General features: G+C 32.7%; 2 protein-coding genes across 2 annotated transcripts; one reads left to right on the top strand and one right to left on the bottom strand.

Annotated features, from left to right (window-relative positions):
- The first annotated feature begins 13,465 nt into the window (after window positions 1-13,465).
- On the top strand, window positions 13,466-14,890 carry LOC114423242 (thioredoxin H2-like). The gene is made up of 3 exons (XM_028389916.1): window positions 13,466-13,697; window positions 13,795-13,917; window positions 14,331-14,890. Exons 1-3 carry the CDS (start codon window positions 13,587-13,589, stop codon window positions 14,460-14,462), a joined length of 366 nt encoding a protein of 121 aa, XP_028245717.1. The 5' UTR covers window positions 13,466-13,586; the 3' UTR covers window positions 14,463-14,890.
- A 1,275-nt stretch (window positions 14,891-16,165) lies between these two features.
- Window positions 16,166-18,863, bottom strand: LOC114423237 (dnaJ homolog subfamily B member 5-like). Its single transcript, XM_028389914.1, has 2 exons — window positions 17,997-18,863; window positions 16,166-16,910 (listed from the first exon to the last, which is right to left on the bottom strand). Exons 1-2 carry the CDS (start codon window positions 18,407-18,409, stop codon window positions 16,454-16,456), a joined length of 870 nt encoding a protein of 289 aa, XP_028245715.1. The 5' UTR covers window positions 18,410-18,863; the 3' UTR covers window positions 16,166-16,453.
- Window positions 18,864-19,218: the final 355 nt, after the last annotated feature.

The following is a 19,218-nucleotide window of genomic DNA, read 5'->3' as shown; positions in this document are numbered from 1 at the left end:
TTATTGTTATTTTCATTAGGGAAGCAAACGAGTTTGCATAAAATATATTTAGTTGACAGACCCCGTTAGTTAAAAACCTTCTATGTTAGTATGCATTTTACATGTAACTTTTATACATTTTACTATGCTTTTGGTATCCAACAATATCTTTTATTATGCTTATTTCATGTATCCAAAAATGTAGTAGAACAAGCTCTCCTTGGCTTTTATTATGTTTCTTTCTTGTATTCTTAGGAAAAAGAACATGTAGGATAATTAATAGATTGACATCTTTTTATTTTTTTATTTTTTGTATTCTTTATTTTTAAATAGGCTTTTAGTATATTTAAACCCAAAGATAGTTCTCTTATTTTAAAATTGATGTTCAATATTTGGAGTTAAAGAGATGGGAAATGATTTATCATCCAAATATGTTTGGCCAAATGATTTTTCGATTCAAAATTTGACACTTATCAATTTCTTGACAATAGCATTACTTTATTACTGTTTAAGTCAGATGACACTTGTATAGGTCGACTGAATGTGTTTGGTTGAAAGTTTTGGAGTATATAGCAATGCTTTAAAGAGATCTAGCAATAAATAATTAAAATGTTGGTAAGGATATCCTAATAAAAATCGAACTGTCTAATTCAATTCAAACTACATTTTATCATACTAGATTGGATCACTTTTATTTTAAAGAAAATAATTCCAACTGAACTAAAATATAACTTTCAAATAACCTTTTGTCTTGAACCCGATTCAAATCAATCTATTAACATCCCTAGTTTCCTGTGTAACCATTATTTGAAAGATACTCCCAATCTTTTTTGCATCCACACTATTGGTCTTCTAATTCATGTCTACTTACTTCATTCTTTCATCTAACCTTGTATTCTAAAGTATAAATCTTGAAGTGTCTAACTCTTTAACTATCTGTTCAATGGTGTCAACCGTCTCCAAAGATTTAACTATCAAAATATTCCAAATACCAAATATAATCAAAACATTCTTGGACTAACCATTTTTTTTATCCACATCTATCCTGTACCTCCAAAGACTCACTTATCAATGTTTCCAAGTACCAAACCCGTTCAAGCATTATTAGACTATTTTTCTTTTTATTCGCATCTGTCTAAAAAGTGTAAAAACATTTGCTGATTTAACAGTATGTCCAGACGTCGATGCAATGCCTTTTACACATTTAATTTAACATTCTAGTCAAGCCAAGCCCGTTAGCACACATAATTTGTGATGAGTGAGTGTTTGAGGTTTCAACAAATTTTATGTTGTTTGGTGGAGTACCAAACACAGTTTTTGTTCTTTACTCAAGCTAGAGATTAACTATATGACCATTGAAAAATTCAGTTTTTTAATTACAACTAAATAAAAAATAATTGTTTTAAATAAAATCTCTAAACTATAATTTCCCCCCAAATAATTACCTTTTTTTTATAGGATTCCAAAATAATTACCTTTGAGCAGTGTTTAATTTATTTCGTTTATTTTGCATGAGTTTTTTCCCCATGAAAAACTTAGCATCTATTTAAGTTACTCATTTTATTTCTTTTTATTTTTCACTTTCAAAGAAAATATGTATTTCTATCTATATGTCCTTTTATAATTTCAAAATAACATTAATTATCATTTTCTAAGTTATAAAAAGGAAGAACCAATAGTGTGCATATAAAGTAATAAGACAGAGAGAAAAATATTACAAAATTGTAAATGAATTTTAATATAAATGAAGAAATTAATTAGTTTTCTTGATCTATATACTATAATCTTTTATGCCTCCACTTGGGGTCATAAGCTGGCGCAATCTATATACTATATATAATACTAAAATGTAAAATAAGAGGAAATAAATGATGGAGTATTGTTAGATTTGCATGAAAAAATTTAAAATACCAAGAAAACAATATTCACATGTAAAATTTAATTTGAAATATAACTAAATAATTTTATTAAAAGGGTATTGATTTTTAATCAAGGAATTAATAATAATTTTTATAAAAATGTTAAAAAAGGCATTAGAAATTATATTGAAGTGCACTATTAATATTTTTTTAATAAAATTTTACTACTTTGAATTTTGTAATTGATACTTTTTTGTTACAATTTTTTTAGTTAATATATTTAAAACTAGGGGGTTCATGGGTACGTGTCACTCGTGAATCCGAATTGACTCAAATCGAATTGATCAAAATTGTTTATCTACGGGTTGAGTCACGGGTTTAGATTTATAGATTTGATCAAAATCGAATCGAACCCATAAAAATTTTCAGAGTTGTTTGTTTTGACTTTAAATACTCAGACTCCAAGTGTTAGGATTACTAGTGTTGAAATTTCTTAAGATATTACTTTCAGGTACATTGTTATTTGTTTCACCTTTTTTCATATTTTTTTTTTTTGTCATGCTTATAATATTAATTGATCATATTTTGTTCGTTTGTTTTAGTAAATCTGGTTGCAATAAAATTATTATAAAAAATTAATTTGTAGGGAATAGTTGTGATTCAGATAGTAAATCTCGTTGAAGAATATTTTGTTTTAAATTGTATTAGTGTATTTTAAAATATTATGTTGATGGTATTAGATAAATCAATTTGACTACTTGATAATATTGCATTAATTGTATTAGATATTTTGGATGAATCATGATGTAGAATAATAGTTCTAAGAAAAGAAAGATCAAATTTAAATGAATAATTCATTGACCTGAACCGAATTAAATCATTCATAAATGGGTTGGATTGTCTTTCAAAAAAAATTATGAAAATCAAATCAAACTGATCAAATTTAATTGGGTTAAATTCTGAATATAATTAAAATCAACCGGAATCAACATGCCAACATTCCTATCTAAAACACCAATTACCATCTACTTATATGAGAAGTGAAAACAACTCATTCTCTAACACATTTCTCAAAATACATATTTTATCTTAAATTAAAATTTACTAAAAACTATAAAATTATATAAAAGAATCATTGAATAAGATTTCTGACTCACAAATTATTATAATTTTAAAGAAATTTGTCTCATAGCACACACTCCTTTACTTTGTTTCACGACACTAACTCTAGTAACTGAATCATTAGATTTCATCCACGTGAGGTTTTGCCGACACCAACGACCAAAAGAAGGCATGATGCGTAGAAAAGGAGTGCATGCTGTTCAGCCGTTGCCGACACAAATGGCCTTATATATGCCTCAAAAAAATTTATCCATTATTTCGTATTATCAAAGCAAGGACAAGGAGTGGTGTTCTATTGTACTTATCGCATCAGAAAGATTAGCGATAACTGTTTACGATAATGGCTGTGTATCAATAATTAACATTTAATTAAGTAATGATTGGGTAGTTATTACATTAATATTTATACGTATACACATATAAGTATACAAGTCGATAGTTAGAATCATACCGAATTTCATTATCGATCCCAAATTCAAATTTTGTAGATAAAAAAAATATTTGAAAAAAAAAATTCACCATGCTAATGAAATTTAGTATCAATAAAATTAATAATACTCAACATTAATAACATTGTAACAAAAAATACATATATAAATATTTTTTAAAAAATATAAAATTAAATTACTTTTATAAATTATCTTGAAATAACTTGTTAAAATAAGTAGAAAATAATTATAGGAGATATTTTGGTGTGATATCAATCCAACATATTTTTAGGCTTATTACAAACTTTGCGGCGAAGCTTTTATTAAAACCAAAAAGTACTATTTTCTTTTACAAAAAATCAATTAATAATAACATTTGATTAAAACGACTATATGTTTATTGAAAATTTATTTTTCAATTTTTTTTTACACAAAACCATTTAGTAAATTATTGTAATCGATTTTGGTTAGCGCATGCATCAGTAAATTATTTCGACATATAGCCAATTCAAAAACGTCTTATGGCTAAATTTTGTGAAAAATGATATATTGAGAAACATTCCCACACCAAAAAAGATAAAGAGAATATTAATTTAAGTAAAATTAATATATGAATAATTAATATTTAAGTGAAAGAGAGTAAAGAAAAAATAAGAGCCTTATGAAAAATAGATGTGATTTTGCTTCTAATAATATATAGGGTTTGAACCACATTCACAAACGAAAAAAACACACTTTAATTATTATTACTTAGACTAACTAATAATAAAAGTTATATATATATATATGATCAAGTTATTTCAAAAATAATTCTTTTAAAGTTACTTTTTATTTTTATATATATATATATATTTTTTAAATTTTTTAATGTTATAATAAATAATTAATCTTAATCATTACATTTATTTTAAAAGTAGGAGCATGCAGTTGCCCCTTAAGTTTTTAATTTTTCTCAATATACTATATGTGTATAGTTATGAATTGCTCCAATAACCTAAAATTTAGTTAAAAAAAGGAATTTATGATATAAACAATGTCCCCACAAATTTATATATGTAAATTTCGCCACGCAACAAAAAGTTCCTGCTGTTACTGCATAAATGGTAATAGTAGATAACTTTTTTCTTGAAAGGCCTAAAGTAAAGGCTTGGATCATCTTATACATAGACGGATTATTTTTATGTAATAATACGAAAAGAGAGATAAAAAAATATAAGTATTAGTAAAATATTTATAATGAAAAGTGATTGATATAACATTACAGAATGTCAAAACACGGTTTTACACTTATTTAACTCGATCCTCTCCTTTTTTTTATTCCTTTCTTTTATTTATTGTGTACTCTAGTCTTCACATGTGTGTGTTTATTGTAACAATGACATGTTTCCCGAACTTTATTTTATTTTATTTTATTGGGTGTGTGAATATATTGTGACAATGACATTGTTTCCACAGATAGGCACTGCGGTTCTGTGAAGTCCATAAGTTATTGATTGTCCTGTGATTAGTTATTCCAGTTTTTTAAGTATTAAATTTAGGTCTCACATAACTGTATTTTGTTGTTACATAACATTTTTAAGAAGTACGTAGTTTAACTTTTGCATATGACAGAAAATTTTAGTGACAAAAGGAAAATGTTGGCGAATCTATCATTAGCTCATCATTCTCTTTTCTTCACAGATAATATTTTTTTCCCACTCTGAAAGAAAGTCGTACATTTTTATTTTTAAATAAATAAAAGAATATGCCCCATTAATTGACACTCAATTCAAACAGCTCACAGCCTCACAGATTTGATTTAAATGGCTTTTTTTTTTCCTCTGTTGGTTAGTGCACATATGCTAGACTAATAAGTGTTAAGTTAATTAAACACCGTTCTTTGGATAATCATAATATGTATTATTAACATATTCTCTTTGGATAATCATAATATGTAGATACGTACGCGCAAGGTTATAAGAATTCAATTATATATTCTCGAATATATTATTCGAGTTTCACTGGTTACAAGTTTGATTAAATTTATTTATTTATTTTAATAAATACATAATATATCATACTTTGATTATATAACGGTTAAGCTATTCGGCGCTATTTTTATGTTTTGGTTCTTTTACCTAAAAACTACATGGTTTAGTTTAGTCGGTACTGCAGGAGCAATTATAATTTCGTTTTTGTCCCTTCCATCAATTTTCTTTTAACTCTATTAGATTTGGGTTCTTTAACATCACCACAAAATAAAAACTAATGGAAACTGTCAGAAATTTTGACAGTTGTTAAACTGCCAAAAATATGTTCTACTAGTAGTAATTATCTAATTACCAGTTTGAAAACGAAGATGCTCCTTTAATTACCTCCCCTTTCTCTCTCTCTTTTTCTTCCACCATTCTTAATAGAAGGTGTATCTAATTTTGATTTTTATATATTTTCTCAATTTTCTTTCATCTCTATATTTCTCTAGTGATTTTTAGTCTTTAGATATTAGGATTATGCATGGTTTTTTCTAGAATCACTATTTCTTACAATGTTTTATGGTTCTTGCAGCTGAAATTGTACTGTTTCTTCTTGTATGTTGAAGAAAATCCAGGAGGATATGGACGCATGAGAACATCACCACCGGCTATGTATAACCACAATTACAAGGAAATTTTGAAAGATGATAAATTAATTTGATGACAAAGTTTGGGGGTTTAAAAGAAAATCAAAGAGGGAAGCGAGAGACTAAATTTTGTAAATTAATTTGAGAGGGTAAATTGAAATGTAATGTCAATCAAGTCGACATTAATATTGACCAACTCTATCATTTCAAAACAATATTTCTTTTCAATTTATTAACATCCGCCATGGCTGACATGAGTTTAAAAACACAAAAAAATAAAAAATAAAAACATTAACAAAAATTGCTTTAGTGTTGGTTTAAAGTCAGCTAATTGACCAACACAAGTTGGAAAAGATAAAATGAAATGAGTTAATAATATTTAAACATGTGTAAAGAAGATTACTCGAAACACCAATAAAAAAGAGTAGATTACAAGTTAAGAGAAGTCTCATAGTAAATGGTATCTCTAATGTAAGGTTTTTGTTGTTGTGATTCATATCCGATCTCACCTAGTAAAATAAAGTTTCTACAGGTGTTACAAATATGCCTAATAGCTGAATTTTTTAATTAATAATACTAGGAAGGGGGAGCCTGTGTTTGGACACATGTCTAGAAGATATATAGAAAATCACATTCAAATACTAAAAAACGTAAAAATTTCAATGAAAAGCTTTTGGGAATGAATACGTAGAAATCCACATTACAAACGAGTAAGCAAACATGGTGGGACTCAATTCACTAGTTCAAACCAATCATGTTGTGTGAAAGTGCACTATCGAAGGGCAATTGCTTTCCAGCATCTACGTATAACATATACGAATTGTTAGACATTTTATTCCATAAATGAAAGCATGCACATTGGTGGATTATTCCTTTGGCGAAGTTGCCAAGATAGAAAGATTTGGAACCATATATAGTTTCTTTGTGTACTTGTTATGTTTCTGTATCTTTCTCTATAATCAGTATTAATTCTTTTACAGCATGAAACTAGACCGTTGTAATAAAGTAGATTCCCCCCTCATGAGCTGAATCCAATTGTGTAACAGCTCAAAGTTTGGTTCACGAACTCATATGATAAGAAAGTGTTGAGATTCTACAAGTCTTCAATCTGAACCTTCCCTGCTATTTGCCGCCATATAGAAATCATACTTAATCTGATGTGTCTTTTTTTTTTAAACAAGAAAGATTTTTTAAAGGATTTTATTGATAAATAATATTTAAAGTTCATGTTTTTAAATTAAATATTTTAAAAAATTGAATCTCATTATAATTATTATATAAAATTATTTCTGTTTCATATTTTAATTAGTTTTAATTCCTGTTTTCATGTGTATTAATATCATATTTAAATTGGTATTATTATCTATTTTAATAGTATTAATTAACATTTATTTTTATTAGTTAATCTTATTATAAATATTTATATTGAAGATGGTTTAGTCCGTCGTTAGTGTCATATCTATTTCGGAGCCTTTGTTTTTCCTGTCTAAATTCCCGGGTTAGTCTCACAACAATACTTATAAGTTTTGTTGTCCTAAGATCATTTATTTCTATTATACAACAACAAAGATAGTATATAATAGGAGAAGATTTAATCAAAAAAGAATATTAAAGAGAATGATAATCTATAAAATTATCCTTTAAAAAAAAGATAATCTATAAAATTAAAAATTCAAGTTTAAGTGTCTTTATAAAGTTAAAACATTACACTCAATTATAATATTGAAAAATTAAAACATTACACTCAATTATAATATTGAAAATTAAAGTAGAGTTTTTTTTATTCATCATTTTTATACAATATTATATGAGCAAAGGAGAAGGGTCCTTGATTTCGAGGACAATGGAGCCTCAGTTCTACACTAATAAGTTAAGTTGAGATTCTTGTTATCATTTCATTCATTGCAAACTTATTTAATTAAATGCATTTCATGGGATGATTCTATGTAATAATAGAATTTACAAAGCAGAATTGCAATAACATATTTCTGACAACTTTTCTAACAGAATTCTGAAATGGAAAACAGTTGTAACTAACTCCATTAATTCTTTCCTCCCCATCACAACTATGCGTAATTGTCCAAATACGCAGGTCATTTGGTGCCTTGCTTGGGCCTTTCATCGCGGGTCTCGGGTTTGTCTTCATCCATAGCTTGGGCCTTAGGTATGTTCTGGTTTATGTTGCTATCATTACCTCCCTCTAACAAAACCCCCTTGTCGTTAAGGTTGTAAGTGTCGCGAAGCGTGTTCCAATTCTCCTAAGTGGTTTCTTCTGGGGGTAAACCATTTCATCGAACTAACACCATGGGTGTAGGAGGGTCAATGGTTGAGTCCACTTTGGATGATAAAATGGACAATGGCTGTAGTATAGGTTGGTTGTCCACAACATGAGGTGGCAAGGGGTTCGAATCAGGTGTGAGTGGACCATAATGTGGACGCAATAATGAATAGTGGAAAACTGGATGTATCTTTGAGTTCTTTGGTAGTTAAAGATGATATTCAACCTTTCCAATACGTTCTGTAATCTCGAAAGGACCATAGAAACACTTGGCAAACTTATGGTGAGCAACACCTGTAACTGATCCCAGGCAATACGGTCGGAGTTTGACGTAAACCCATTGTCCAACCGCAAACTTGTCATCTTGGTGTTTTGCATTAGCGTGTTTCTTCACGGTTTCCTGAGCTTTAAGGAGGCGGTGCTTCAGGGACGAATGAATGGCCTCCCTGGTAGTCAGAAGAGAGTCCACTGCTTTGTTTTTAGAGGTTCCCATAATACATTGGGGTATAGAAGGTAGAGGTTTGCCAAAAGTGGCCTCATAAGGAGTTATTCTCGTGCTGGAATGAAGGGAGGTGTAGTAGGACCATTTGGGGAGAGCCAAGAATCGATGCTAATTAGATGGATGAGAATGAACAAAGGATCTAGGATACTGCTCAACCACACGATTCATTACCTCTGTTTGGTCGTCCATCTGCGGGTGATATGCGGTGCTCATCCGTAAAGAAGTGCCACTTAGTTTAAATAACTCTTTCCAAAATGCACTAACAAAAATAAGATCATGGTCAGAGACGAAGCTACGAGAAAGACCGTGAAGCAAACTGTGTCTAGGAATAAAGTTGCTACTTTGAACGCTGTGAATTGTGGGGGAGGAGCCCCAAGATGTACCCCTTTTGAAAAAAATCCACCATTACCATAATAGTTGTGAAACCCTGTGATCGTGGAAGGTGGATAATGAAGTCCAGTGAGAGGTCCTCCCAAATTCCTAAAGGCATGGGTAATGGTTGTAGGCGGCCTGTAGGGTGTCTAGTGATGCGTTTAAGTTGTTGGCAAGTCTGACATTGCCAAACAAATAGCTTAACATCACACATCATATGATCCCATATAAAATTGGACTGCAAGCGATGAAGGTTTTGGCAACCCCCAAGTGATCGCCAAGGGGAGTGGAATGAAATTCCACTAACAGAACCCAAGTAAAAGAGTTTGCAGGGTCTAACCAGATACTACCCTTGCATAAGATCAGCTCATTATGGATTTTGTAGTCCGAGTATGAGGTGGGGTTAGTTCTAATTGACTTTGTCATTGCCCAAAAAGCAAGACTTTCGTGAAGAGCTTGATGGAGTTGATCCATGAAGTCGAAGTTGGGTAATGATAGGATGATGAGTTAGCCTTCAAAATTGGAATTAATGCGGGGAAGGGCATCCACCACAACAATGGAATCACCATGCTTATATTAGATCTTGTAGTCATAGCCCAACAATTTGGTAAGGTAATACTGTTGCTCAGGGGTTTAAATTACCTGAACATCAAGTCTTTTAAGCTCCGATGATCTATGAGGATGATGAATTGATGACTAAGCAAATAGTTACGCCATTTGTGAATAGCGGTGGTTATAACATGTAACTCATGAACGTAAGTAGAAGCACGTTGCATGTGTGGTCTGAATTGTTTGCTGAAGAAAGCAATAAGGTGGTTCTGTTGCATTAGCACAACTCCCATGGCACTATCAGAAGCAAAAGTTTCCAACACCAACAACAAAGAAAAGTCTGGAAGAGTCAGCACTAAGGATTCGGTCATTGCTCTTTTGAGGTTATCAAAAGCTAGTTGTGATTTCGATGTCCACACAAATTTGTCTTTGCATAAAAGCAAAGTCAGGCGAGAGGCAATGGTTGCGTATCCCTTGATAAATTTGTGATAGAAACTGGTGAGGCCCAAGAACCCATGCAAGTCCTTTTGATTGGAGGGCACATGCCAATCAAACATCGCCGTGATTTTGGATTGTTCCAGTTCAATGCCTTTACCGGAGATAATGAGACCTAAATATTCCAATTGCAGTTGGGCAAGCAAGCATTTGGAACACTTGAGGTAAAACCGTCCTTGTAACAAAGTTTCGAAGATCAATAGCAAGTGATGGAGGTAAGAGTACATTGTATCACTGTAGATGAGAATGTCATCAAAGAAGACTGTCGTGAATTTGTGCAAGAATGATTGAAGGAGTGCATTCATTGTCACCTGAAAAGTTGAAGGTGCATTGCAAAAACTGAAAGGAATTTTGCGATACTCATAATGACCTTGGTGGGTATGAAATGCAGTCTTTGCAATATTGTCGCCAGCCATTAAAATCAGGTAAAAACCTTGACAATGATCAAGTTTTGAAAACCAGGAAGCATGACCAAGATCGTCCAAGAATTCATCTATCGTTGGTATCAAAAAACGGTCTTTGACAGTAATGAAATTAAGTGCACGATAGTCCACGCATATGCACTAGGACCTGTCCTTCTTAACCAGGAGAACCAACTAGGATAAAGGACTGCAACTGATACGAATCATGCTTGAATGAAGGAGCTTCACCACTTGTTTCTCGATTTTGAACTTTTGGAAATAAGGGTACCAATAGAGACGGGCGTTCATTGGTTCAACTATGGGAGTAAGGTTGATATGGTGGATGATTTGGCGAGGAGGGGGGCAATTGAGTTGGCTTGTGGAAGATATGGGAGAATCTGGTAAGGATGGCTTGGATGGATGGTATTGGGTGGACCGATTCAGGAAACGGGTTTGGGTTAGGCACAAGAAGCAGTGACAAGTGAAGAAGAGCTGGGGTGGATCGGGTTTGGAGAAGTCACGTGACTTGCGGCATCGGCGCAGAGTTCCACTAGGAGGTCCAAGTGGGTGAATTGCATAGTTAAGGTGGTGTAGTATGTAATTATCAACCCTAAATTTTTCAACCATTCTACTTTTAAAACGACATCAGCGCCACTAATGGGTAGGCCGTGGAGAGACACTGTGAACATGTGGCCCTGGAGAAGCAAAGGGGTGGTGAGACAGAGTTGGCGGCAGTCCAAGACGGAGCTATTGCCAACCATGACACACAAAGATGAAGTATTTGTAGTTGGGAGGTGCCTTTGGCCATGCGTAGTTGAATGAAATTGTGGGTACCCCTACAGTCGATCAACACTGTGAGATGAACACCATTAATGGAACCATAAATTCGAAAATTTTCTGGGACTGAAAGGCCGGAAAGGGCGTGAAGGCTAATGTGAGGGGGGTTTGGGGACGTATAGAGGTCTGTTGCAGGGTTTGTGGGTTTTAAAGGTGTGGATTCAGGGGTTGTATTAGGTTCTTCGGGGTCTACAATAAAAAGAAGGATACAACCTTTGCAGCGGTGGGATGAACTCCATTTCTCGTTGCAATTGTAACAAAGGCCTTTCTCTCGGCGGAAAACCATTTTGTCAGGAGTTCGGTGAATAAAATGGGCTTTGGGTGTGTGGTGAGAAGGTGGGACAAGTGATGGAAAGGTGATTGGAGAGGGGATGGTGGTGGATAGTGACCGTGTCGTCGATCATTCAATTTATCTTCATGCAGCTTAGTAAGGGCAGTGACTTGGGGAAGAGAAATAGGCTGCAATGCTTGGACCTCACGGCGAATGTCTGACGAGAAACCGAAAATAAAGAAACTGAGAAGGAATGTTGGTGGGAGGCCAATGATTTGGTTCGTGAGGCGCTCAAATTCCATGAGGTAATTGTTCACTGATCCGCGCTGGGAAAGTTTGAATAGGGCGCCCATAGGGTCGTCGTAGAACGATGGGGCAACCCGCGATTCCGAAGCTTGAAGAAGACCGCTCTAGGATGTGATGAACCCATTGCGGAACATCCATTGGTACCAACTTAAAGTTGGTCCATCCATATAGAATGAGACGACTGCTATATGTTCTTCGTCCGGGGTGCCTTGGTAGTAAAAAAATTGGGAGATCTTGAAGATCCACCCTATAGGGTCATGGCTGTCGAAACGAGGAACCTCGAGTTTGACGGGAGGTTGTGGCGGAGGGTGTTGAGTGGGAGGTGGTGTTAGGAGAGTAGTGAGCTGGTTAAGGCGATCCATTATGGAATCGACCTTGTTGGCCAGGTTGGCGTGTCTATCGGAAAGGGAATCATGGTGAATGGTGAGGTGAGAGATAGCATTTTCTAAGCGGTCAGTGGTGATTTTACGGGTAGTGTGGTCGACCATGGCAGGTCGAACCAATTGATACGAGCAAAGGAGAAGGGTCCTTGATTTCGAGGACAAGGCAGCCTCCATTGTACACTAATAAGCTAAGCTGAAATTCTTCTTGCCATTTCATTCATTGCAAACTTATTTAAATACATTTCGTGGGATGATTCTCTGTAAGAACAGAATTTACAAAGCACGATTGCAATAATAGATTTCTAACAACTTTTCTAATAGAATTCTGAAATGAAAAACAGTTGTAACTAACTCCATTCATTCTTTCCTCCCCACCACATCTATGCATAATTGTCCAGATACACATGTCGTTTGGTGCTTCACTTGGGCCTTTCATCGCGGGTCTCAGGTTTGTCTTCATCCATAACTTGGGCCTTAAGCATGTTCTGATTTATGTTGCTATCAAGTATCTTCAGCCAAGAGATATAAAGATCCTAATTTTTGAAGTATGAAAATTTATTTAAGAAATTGTCATCTTCGGATATACTTTTTCATACATACAAGCTTAAAGATTGAACCTTCACTATGAGTTTAAGAGATATAATTATTTTTCAATCAAATCACACAATTTATTGAATTCCTAAATGTTAGCTTCATTTTTCAGCACAATCGTTCAGTTGTTTTCCCCTGAAAATTACCTCGTTTAGCCAATCATACGAAGTATATGATTTTGTACATTGGGAAGCATATTGTAGACAAGGTTATACTTTTGTCTACAAGAAGGGAAAAAAAAAACTTAATACCCAAAAATGGGAATTTGAAGAGGTAACTGTACTTTCATATGAACATCATGGGACGAGAATGATGTCGGGACCATCGATTTTCAACAGGTACTTATGCTCTGAATTGTGTCCCCTAATTAAACTACCTAGCTATGAGGGTCCAATTTACAGCTTGCCACACACTGAAGAATCTGATTCGTTTCTAAAGAAATCATATAATAGTTACCACTACTTTGTTCTATATATAGGGCATTCACTCTAGCTTAATTTTCCATCATCCAAAACAGAGAACCTCTTTTCCTTTCGATTTACCTTTGATTCATACAAGCTCACAAGTCAATTTTGGTTTATCATTCCTAGAAGAAGGAACCATTAATCATTGACATGGCCATGGCATATGTTGCTAGGTCATCAGAGTCATCTCAAGTGCTTACTTTCCATTCCACTGCTAAATGGAATGCTCACTTTGATGCCTTGAAACAAACTAACAAACTGGTATGTTAGGAATATTAACTGGTAAAATTTTTGGTTTTACTTTTAAGCCCAGAAGAAAAATTTGGTTTTACTATGAGATTGTTTTTCTTTGCTACAGATGGTGGTTGATTTCACTGCTTCATGGTGTGGACCTTGCAAACTCATGGATCCAGTTATCCAAGAGTTTGCTACAAAATACAGAGATGTTGAGTTTGTCAAGATTGATGTGGATGAGTTAATGGTATAACAATCACTCCTTTTCACTTTAACTCATTTGTTCCTAATTTTAAAAATCATATACTAATATAAATTTTATTATGGGTAAAATGCATTTTAGTTAGTTTTATGTTTAAAATTTGTCTTAATTTCTATATTTTAAAAATGATGATTTTGATTTTCGTAATTTTTTTTTATAATCGAAGAATTTTATCCCTCATCCTAATATCTTTAAGTTGTATAAAAAGAGACAAAATTTACTAATTATAAAAAAAACACAGAATAAAATCAATGTTTTAAAAATGTAAAGACTCAAACTAATTTTGACTGAAAAATAAAAAACTTAAAGCATATTTTACACTTTTCTTATATTATAGTTACAAATAATTTCTAGAACTTGGGAACTGATTTGGATTTACAATATATAAATGAAAACAGGAGGTATCTCAACATTACCAAGTACAGGGAATGCCAACTTTCATGCTGCTTAAGAAAGGCAAAGTGGCTAATAAAGTGGTGGGAGTGAGAAAGGAGGAGCTACAAAGGTTGATTGAACAACACAGAAAATAAATGTGTGATCATGCACTAATTAAAATAAAAATCAGCAAGGCTCTTCACTCTTCAGCATATTTTACAGGATCTTCTTGCTAGATATAATCTTTCATCAAATCTCAACCAGAGAATATTTGAGTTTCCTCCTGATTTTATATCCCTAGTGCTCTTCGGGGATGTTTCTCATCATGTTTTGTGTTCCTTCGTGGATTCTAGTTTTGTCTATTTCCTTTTTAAAAAAAAAAAGAAAAGGAAAAACCAACAACTCATATAGGAAGCTGAATAAGTTGGTACCATTATTTTCAACTAAAAAACAAGTGTTATTGTTTAATACTCACCATCACAAATTTAATATTTAGACCTATTTGTAATGTGTCGGTGCTGATTTTAAGCCATGAATGAAAAACGACATAAAAGGGGCACTGATGCATCCGATTTCTATATAATATATGCATTACAAGGTCACATCTATTGGATTATTTAGTGATATTTGACAAGCTCATCAATATCAATTACTATCAAAATTATTAGCGAAACAAGACAGTTCTCTTAGAAAAAAAAAAGAAAAAAAAATTTCAAAGTTTTTATAAAATAGACGTGTGGAGAAATAGATAGAGAAATCATGGGACCAAACGGATGGACATTGTAGAATATAGATTATCATGAAATATGTCGAGATTAGTCATTTTCATATTATAACAAAAATAACAAGCCTCTATTTAACCGAAACCAATAAATGCACAGAAGACTTCTTTTTTTTTCCTTTTCCTTCTGCTTTCTTCTAGAAATGCGAAGTAAAAATATATATTGAAAAAGAGTGAAGTAACTGACACTTCCCCCCAAAAATGCAATTGATAATTAGAATATATTATTTATGATAAGGAATCAAAATCCATTTCAATCATCTTTACACTTCAAAAGGAATTAATAAATGAAGAAGACTTTTTTAAAAAAAGTAAAATCCAATTCAATAATTTTTACATTTCGAAAGGAATGAAAAAAATGAAATTTTTTTATTGGAAGAAGCAAAATCTAATTCGGAATCTCTACATTTTGAAAGGAGTTAAATTTTGAATATCAGTTGAGGATATACTTAGTAAGAAAAAAAAGATTTCTCAATTATTTTTATAATATACTCATTAAATACAATATTTATTTCCTAAATATGCTATTAAAATGATTTTAGCATCAAATTATTCCATCAGAATTATAAGTTTTTATTATGTGAAAATAAAAATTAAACTCATTTATTTTATTTTATGTTTGCCACGTATTTCATACTGTATGAAATGGAAATAAAATAATTTTGGAATTTTATTTTAAAATTTAAACATGGGTAAATTTTAAAAAACAACAATAAAAAAATAAATTGTATGGATAGAAATATTAATTTTATTTTGTTTAAAGAAAAATTTAAAGCTTCAATAATTTTTTGATTGCAATAATATAAGATTATTTTTATTTTGGTTTTTTTCTTCTTATTTTTTTTTTCATTTTAGTCCATGTTCTTGCTAAAAGATGGCACAGCTAACAGAAACTGGAAAATATACTTGATGTTTCTTGAATAGCATGAACTAGAATAAAAAAAAATCCTAATATAAAAAACTTATATTGAAAATTTGCAATTATATACGGATTGAAAGAGCAATTTAAAGACTAAAAGTTATTTAAGTCAAAATTTAAATATGAATAGAATTAAAAAGTTTAATAAAAAAAAAAGCTGAATAAACATATTAGGACTGTAAATATTCCCACCCAATAATGTATTATAATACTGATTAAACACAATCCAAGACCATTTTTGCAGATGAAATCGCCTTATTCCAAAACTACACCACAACACTGCAGACATAGTAGTAACATGCTTGGTTTATTTGTGTTATGCACATTTTTCATGTCTAAGACTAAAAGGTGTATTTAAATATTTACACATTGTAAACTGACCTCTCTTAACTCAAGGGTGTTAATAGAAAAAACAAAGAAGCCAATAAGACATACACAAGACAGAATTAGTCATCAGCAGTACTGTTGCTCAAAATCCTTTTCAGCTCATACTTCTGTTGTGAGGTAAGCCTTGATGGGAACAAAACATCAAACTTGATTCTCAAGTTTCCTTTCTTGCCAGGTTCCTTTGAAATTGGCATTCCTTCATTTGGGACCACCAGCACATATTTTGGTTTCACTACTTCTGTGACTTGAATTGTGAGCTCTCTTCCATCCAAGGTGGTTAAGTTGAGTGTCTTTCCCACTAGAGCCTCCACAAGTAAGATTTTCTGTGTGACAACCAAATCATTTCCATCCCTTTTGAAAAAAGCATGTGGTTTTTCATCCACCACAAAGATTAGGTCATCAGGAGTTTTACTTTCTGCTTCTTGGTTGCCTTTTCCAGGAAATGTTATTTTTGTGCCTCTTTTCCAACCAGGTTTGATGTCAATTTTCAAGACCTCTTCCACAGTCTTCATTTTCCTGCAAATACCAAAAAGAGGATATTTGTGAAGCCAAAAACACATATATCTTTGGAGTTATAAGGTTGGCTTCGTGGTTGAAGATAGAAGGGGAGAGGAAAAAGTCATGGGTTCAAATTCTTCTCGGAAACAAAAAGTAACAACTAACATTGGCCAATCAAAACAATACATAAAAGCACATATCTCTAAGCAACTTGAAATGGTAAAGGGGAATAGAAAATAGGACACATTTGACACAATTTTTATTCACTTGGCCAAGTCCACCAGAAAACAAACCTGAAATTGGAATCTCTAAAAACCAACATATTTTATCCTGCAACTTACTAATGAATAGTTTTACTTTGTTTTTATACAACTAAAACAACCATTAAGAAGACCAACGCAAATCCCAAAAGAATAAAAAAATAATAACAAAGGATCTCCTCTTTCTCCACATGTGGGTACACATGTATGCATGTAAGCGTGCCTGCACAGGTGTGTGTGTGATCAAGGCCTAGTCAGTGAAAGCCAAAAGGGAAAACAGCCAAACCAGAAGTGGATAGCCAAATAAGAAGAAAAAATATGCTAATAAATGAAATAAGGAGGACTCTAAGACACACTATCGAGTAAAATGTAAATTATCCATTAATTTACACAATAATACAGTCAAATTTCTTGGAAATGGAACCGTTGATTTTTCTCTACTAGGAAATGATTCATGAGTTAAAAGATTAAGCAACAATTCAAGCATTCAAGTGTAGTGTAATCCCAATTAATATCAGCGAGGTTTGTTTTGATAGTTTCAGAATTATTAGAATTTCAATCAACATCAATAGCACACATATAGCCCATGCATCAGAATTATTAAAATTCAACCAACATCCATAACACATGGAGCCTATAACCACACCTTTTTAAAGAAAAGATAACTTTCAGAAACTAAAACTAATCTATGCACTGCAAAACAAACATATGTCTAAAGCAGCATGGAAACAAATCTACATTCTACAAGCAAACACATTCACCAGCCAAAAACACACATCAAATTCCACCACTAATGCAAAAGGATTAAGACAAGAACACCAGCGAGATAAAAAACACAGATTACCCGAATTCGTGAGGAACAGTCCTTGAGATCTTCAACTTCTTCTTGCACCCTTTGTAAAGCTCCTCAAGGGTGCACACCAATTTGCTCTCAACCACCCCCACATTTTTCTCCCCCTTCCCCTTGGGGACCCTATTAACATCCCCATCACTATTCTCCTCATTCACCTTCATGGAGTTGAGGGGATAGTGGCCATAGAAATCATAGATCTGACGCTTCTTTGGGTCGCTGAGAACATCATAAGCCTCCGAAACCTGCTTGAACTTTGCCTCAGCTTCTTCCTTCGTAACATGGTGGTGTTGATGGTTCTTATCTGGGTGCCACTTCATGGCCAATCTCTTATATGCCCTCTTGAGTTCTTCATCTGTGGCATTGCGGTTCACCTTGAGGATCTTGTAGTACTCACCAGCACCCATTTTCTGTTCCGAAATTCAGCAGAATTATGCGTGAAAAAGATTCCTTTTTTATTTTATTTTGTGTTTTGGGAATGGAGAAAACAGAGAAGCTCTGTTTTTGTTGTTGTGGGTTTGGAGAGAAAAAAAGAGCTTTGGGTTTGACTCTGTGCACGTGGGAGCAAAAGGGGTTGTTGTGGTGGTGGGTAAAGTGCTAGCTGTGAAGGGAAGAGGAATGCACACGCGCAAAAGTAGCAGAAAACACGTTCAATTTAGAGATAGCAGGGGAGAGAAACACTGAAACAGAGCAAACAGAGTATGAGTTAGTGAGAGAGATAGAAGATTTTAAGGTTGGACACTTGGGATGCTGATGGCTAAGGAGATAAATATCGATGATATGGCATTTTGATTTTTGGAGTTTTTGAGAGAGGGTAGTAGTGGCTAGTGAGTGATGTAGTAGTAATATGGTAGTACCTTGTGGACAAAAATGTTCAACAAGATCCAATATATAATGGCAAGATAATGGTAATAAGGGAAATTTTGAAGGGTTTGTTTTCATATTTGTGTTATTTTATGAATTTGGTCTCTTTTTATTATTTTAATTGTTAATTTTTTGTCTACTTATTAATGACATTTAATATTTAACAAAAGTGTTAACATGAAATTATATTTATTGTCATGTGGTGATTAGTCAATTCTTTTGATTAAAATCAGTTGTTGATTAAAACACATTTGAGAGTCTATTGTTTTTAGATTTTAGTTTTTCAAATTAAAGCTTTCATTTTATTAGTCTTCTAATTTGTTCAATGTTCAGTCAAAATTACACTAAATTA

This window comes from Glycine soja, chromosome 8 (genome assembly GCF_004193775.1).
Source record: "Glycine soja cultivar W05 chromosome 8, ASM419377v2, whole genome shotgun sequence".
Classification (NCBI taxonomy): domain Eukaryota; kingdom Viridiplantae; phylum Streptophyta; class Magnoliopsida; order Fabales; family Fabaceae; genus Glycine; species Glycine soja.
Note: the sequence above shows the minus strand (reverse complement) of the source record. Positions and strands in the feature narration are given on the sequence as shown.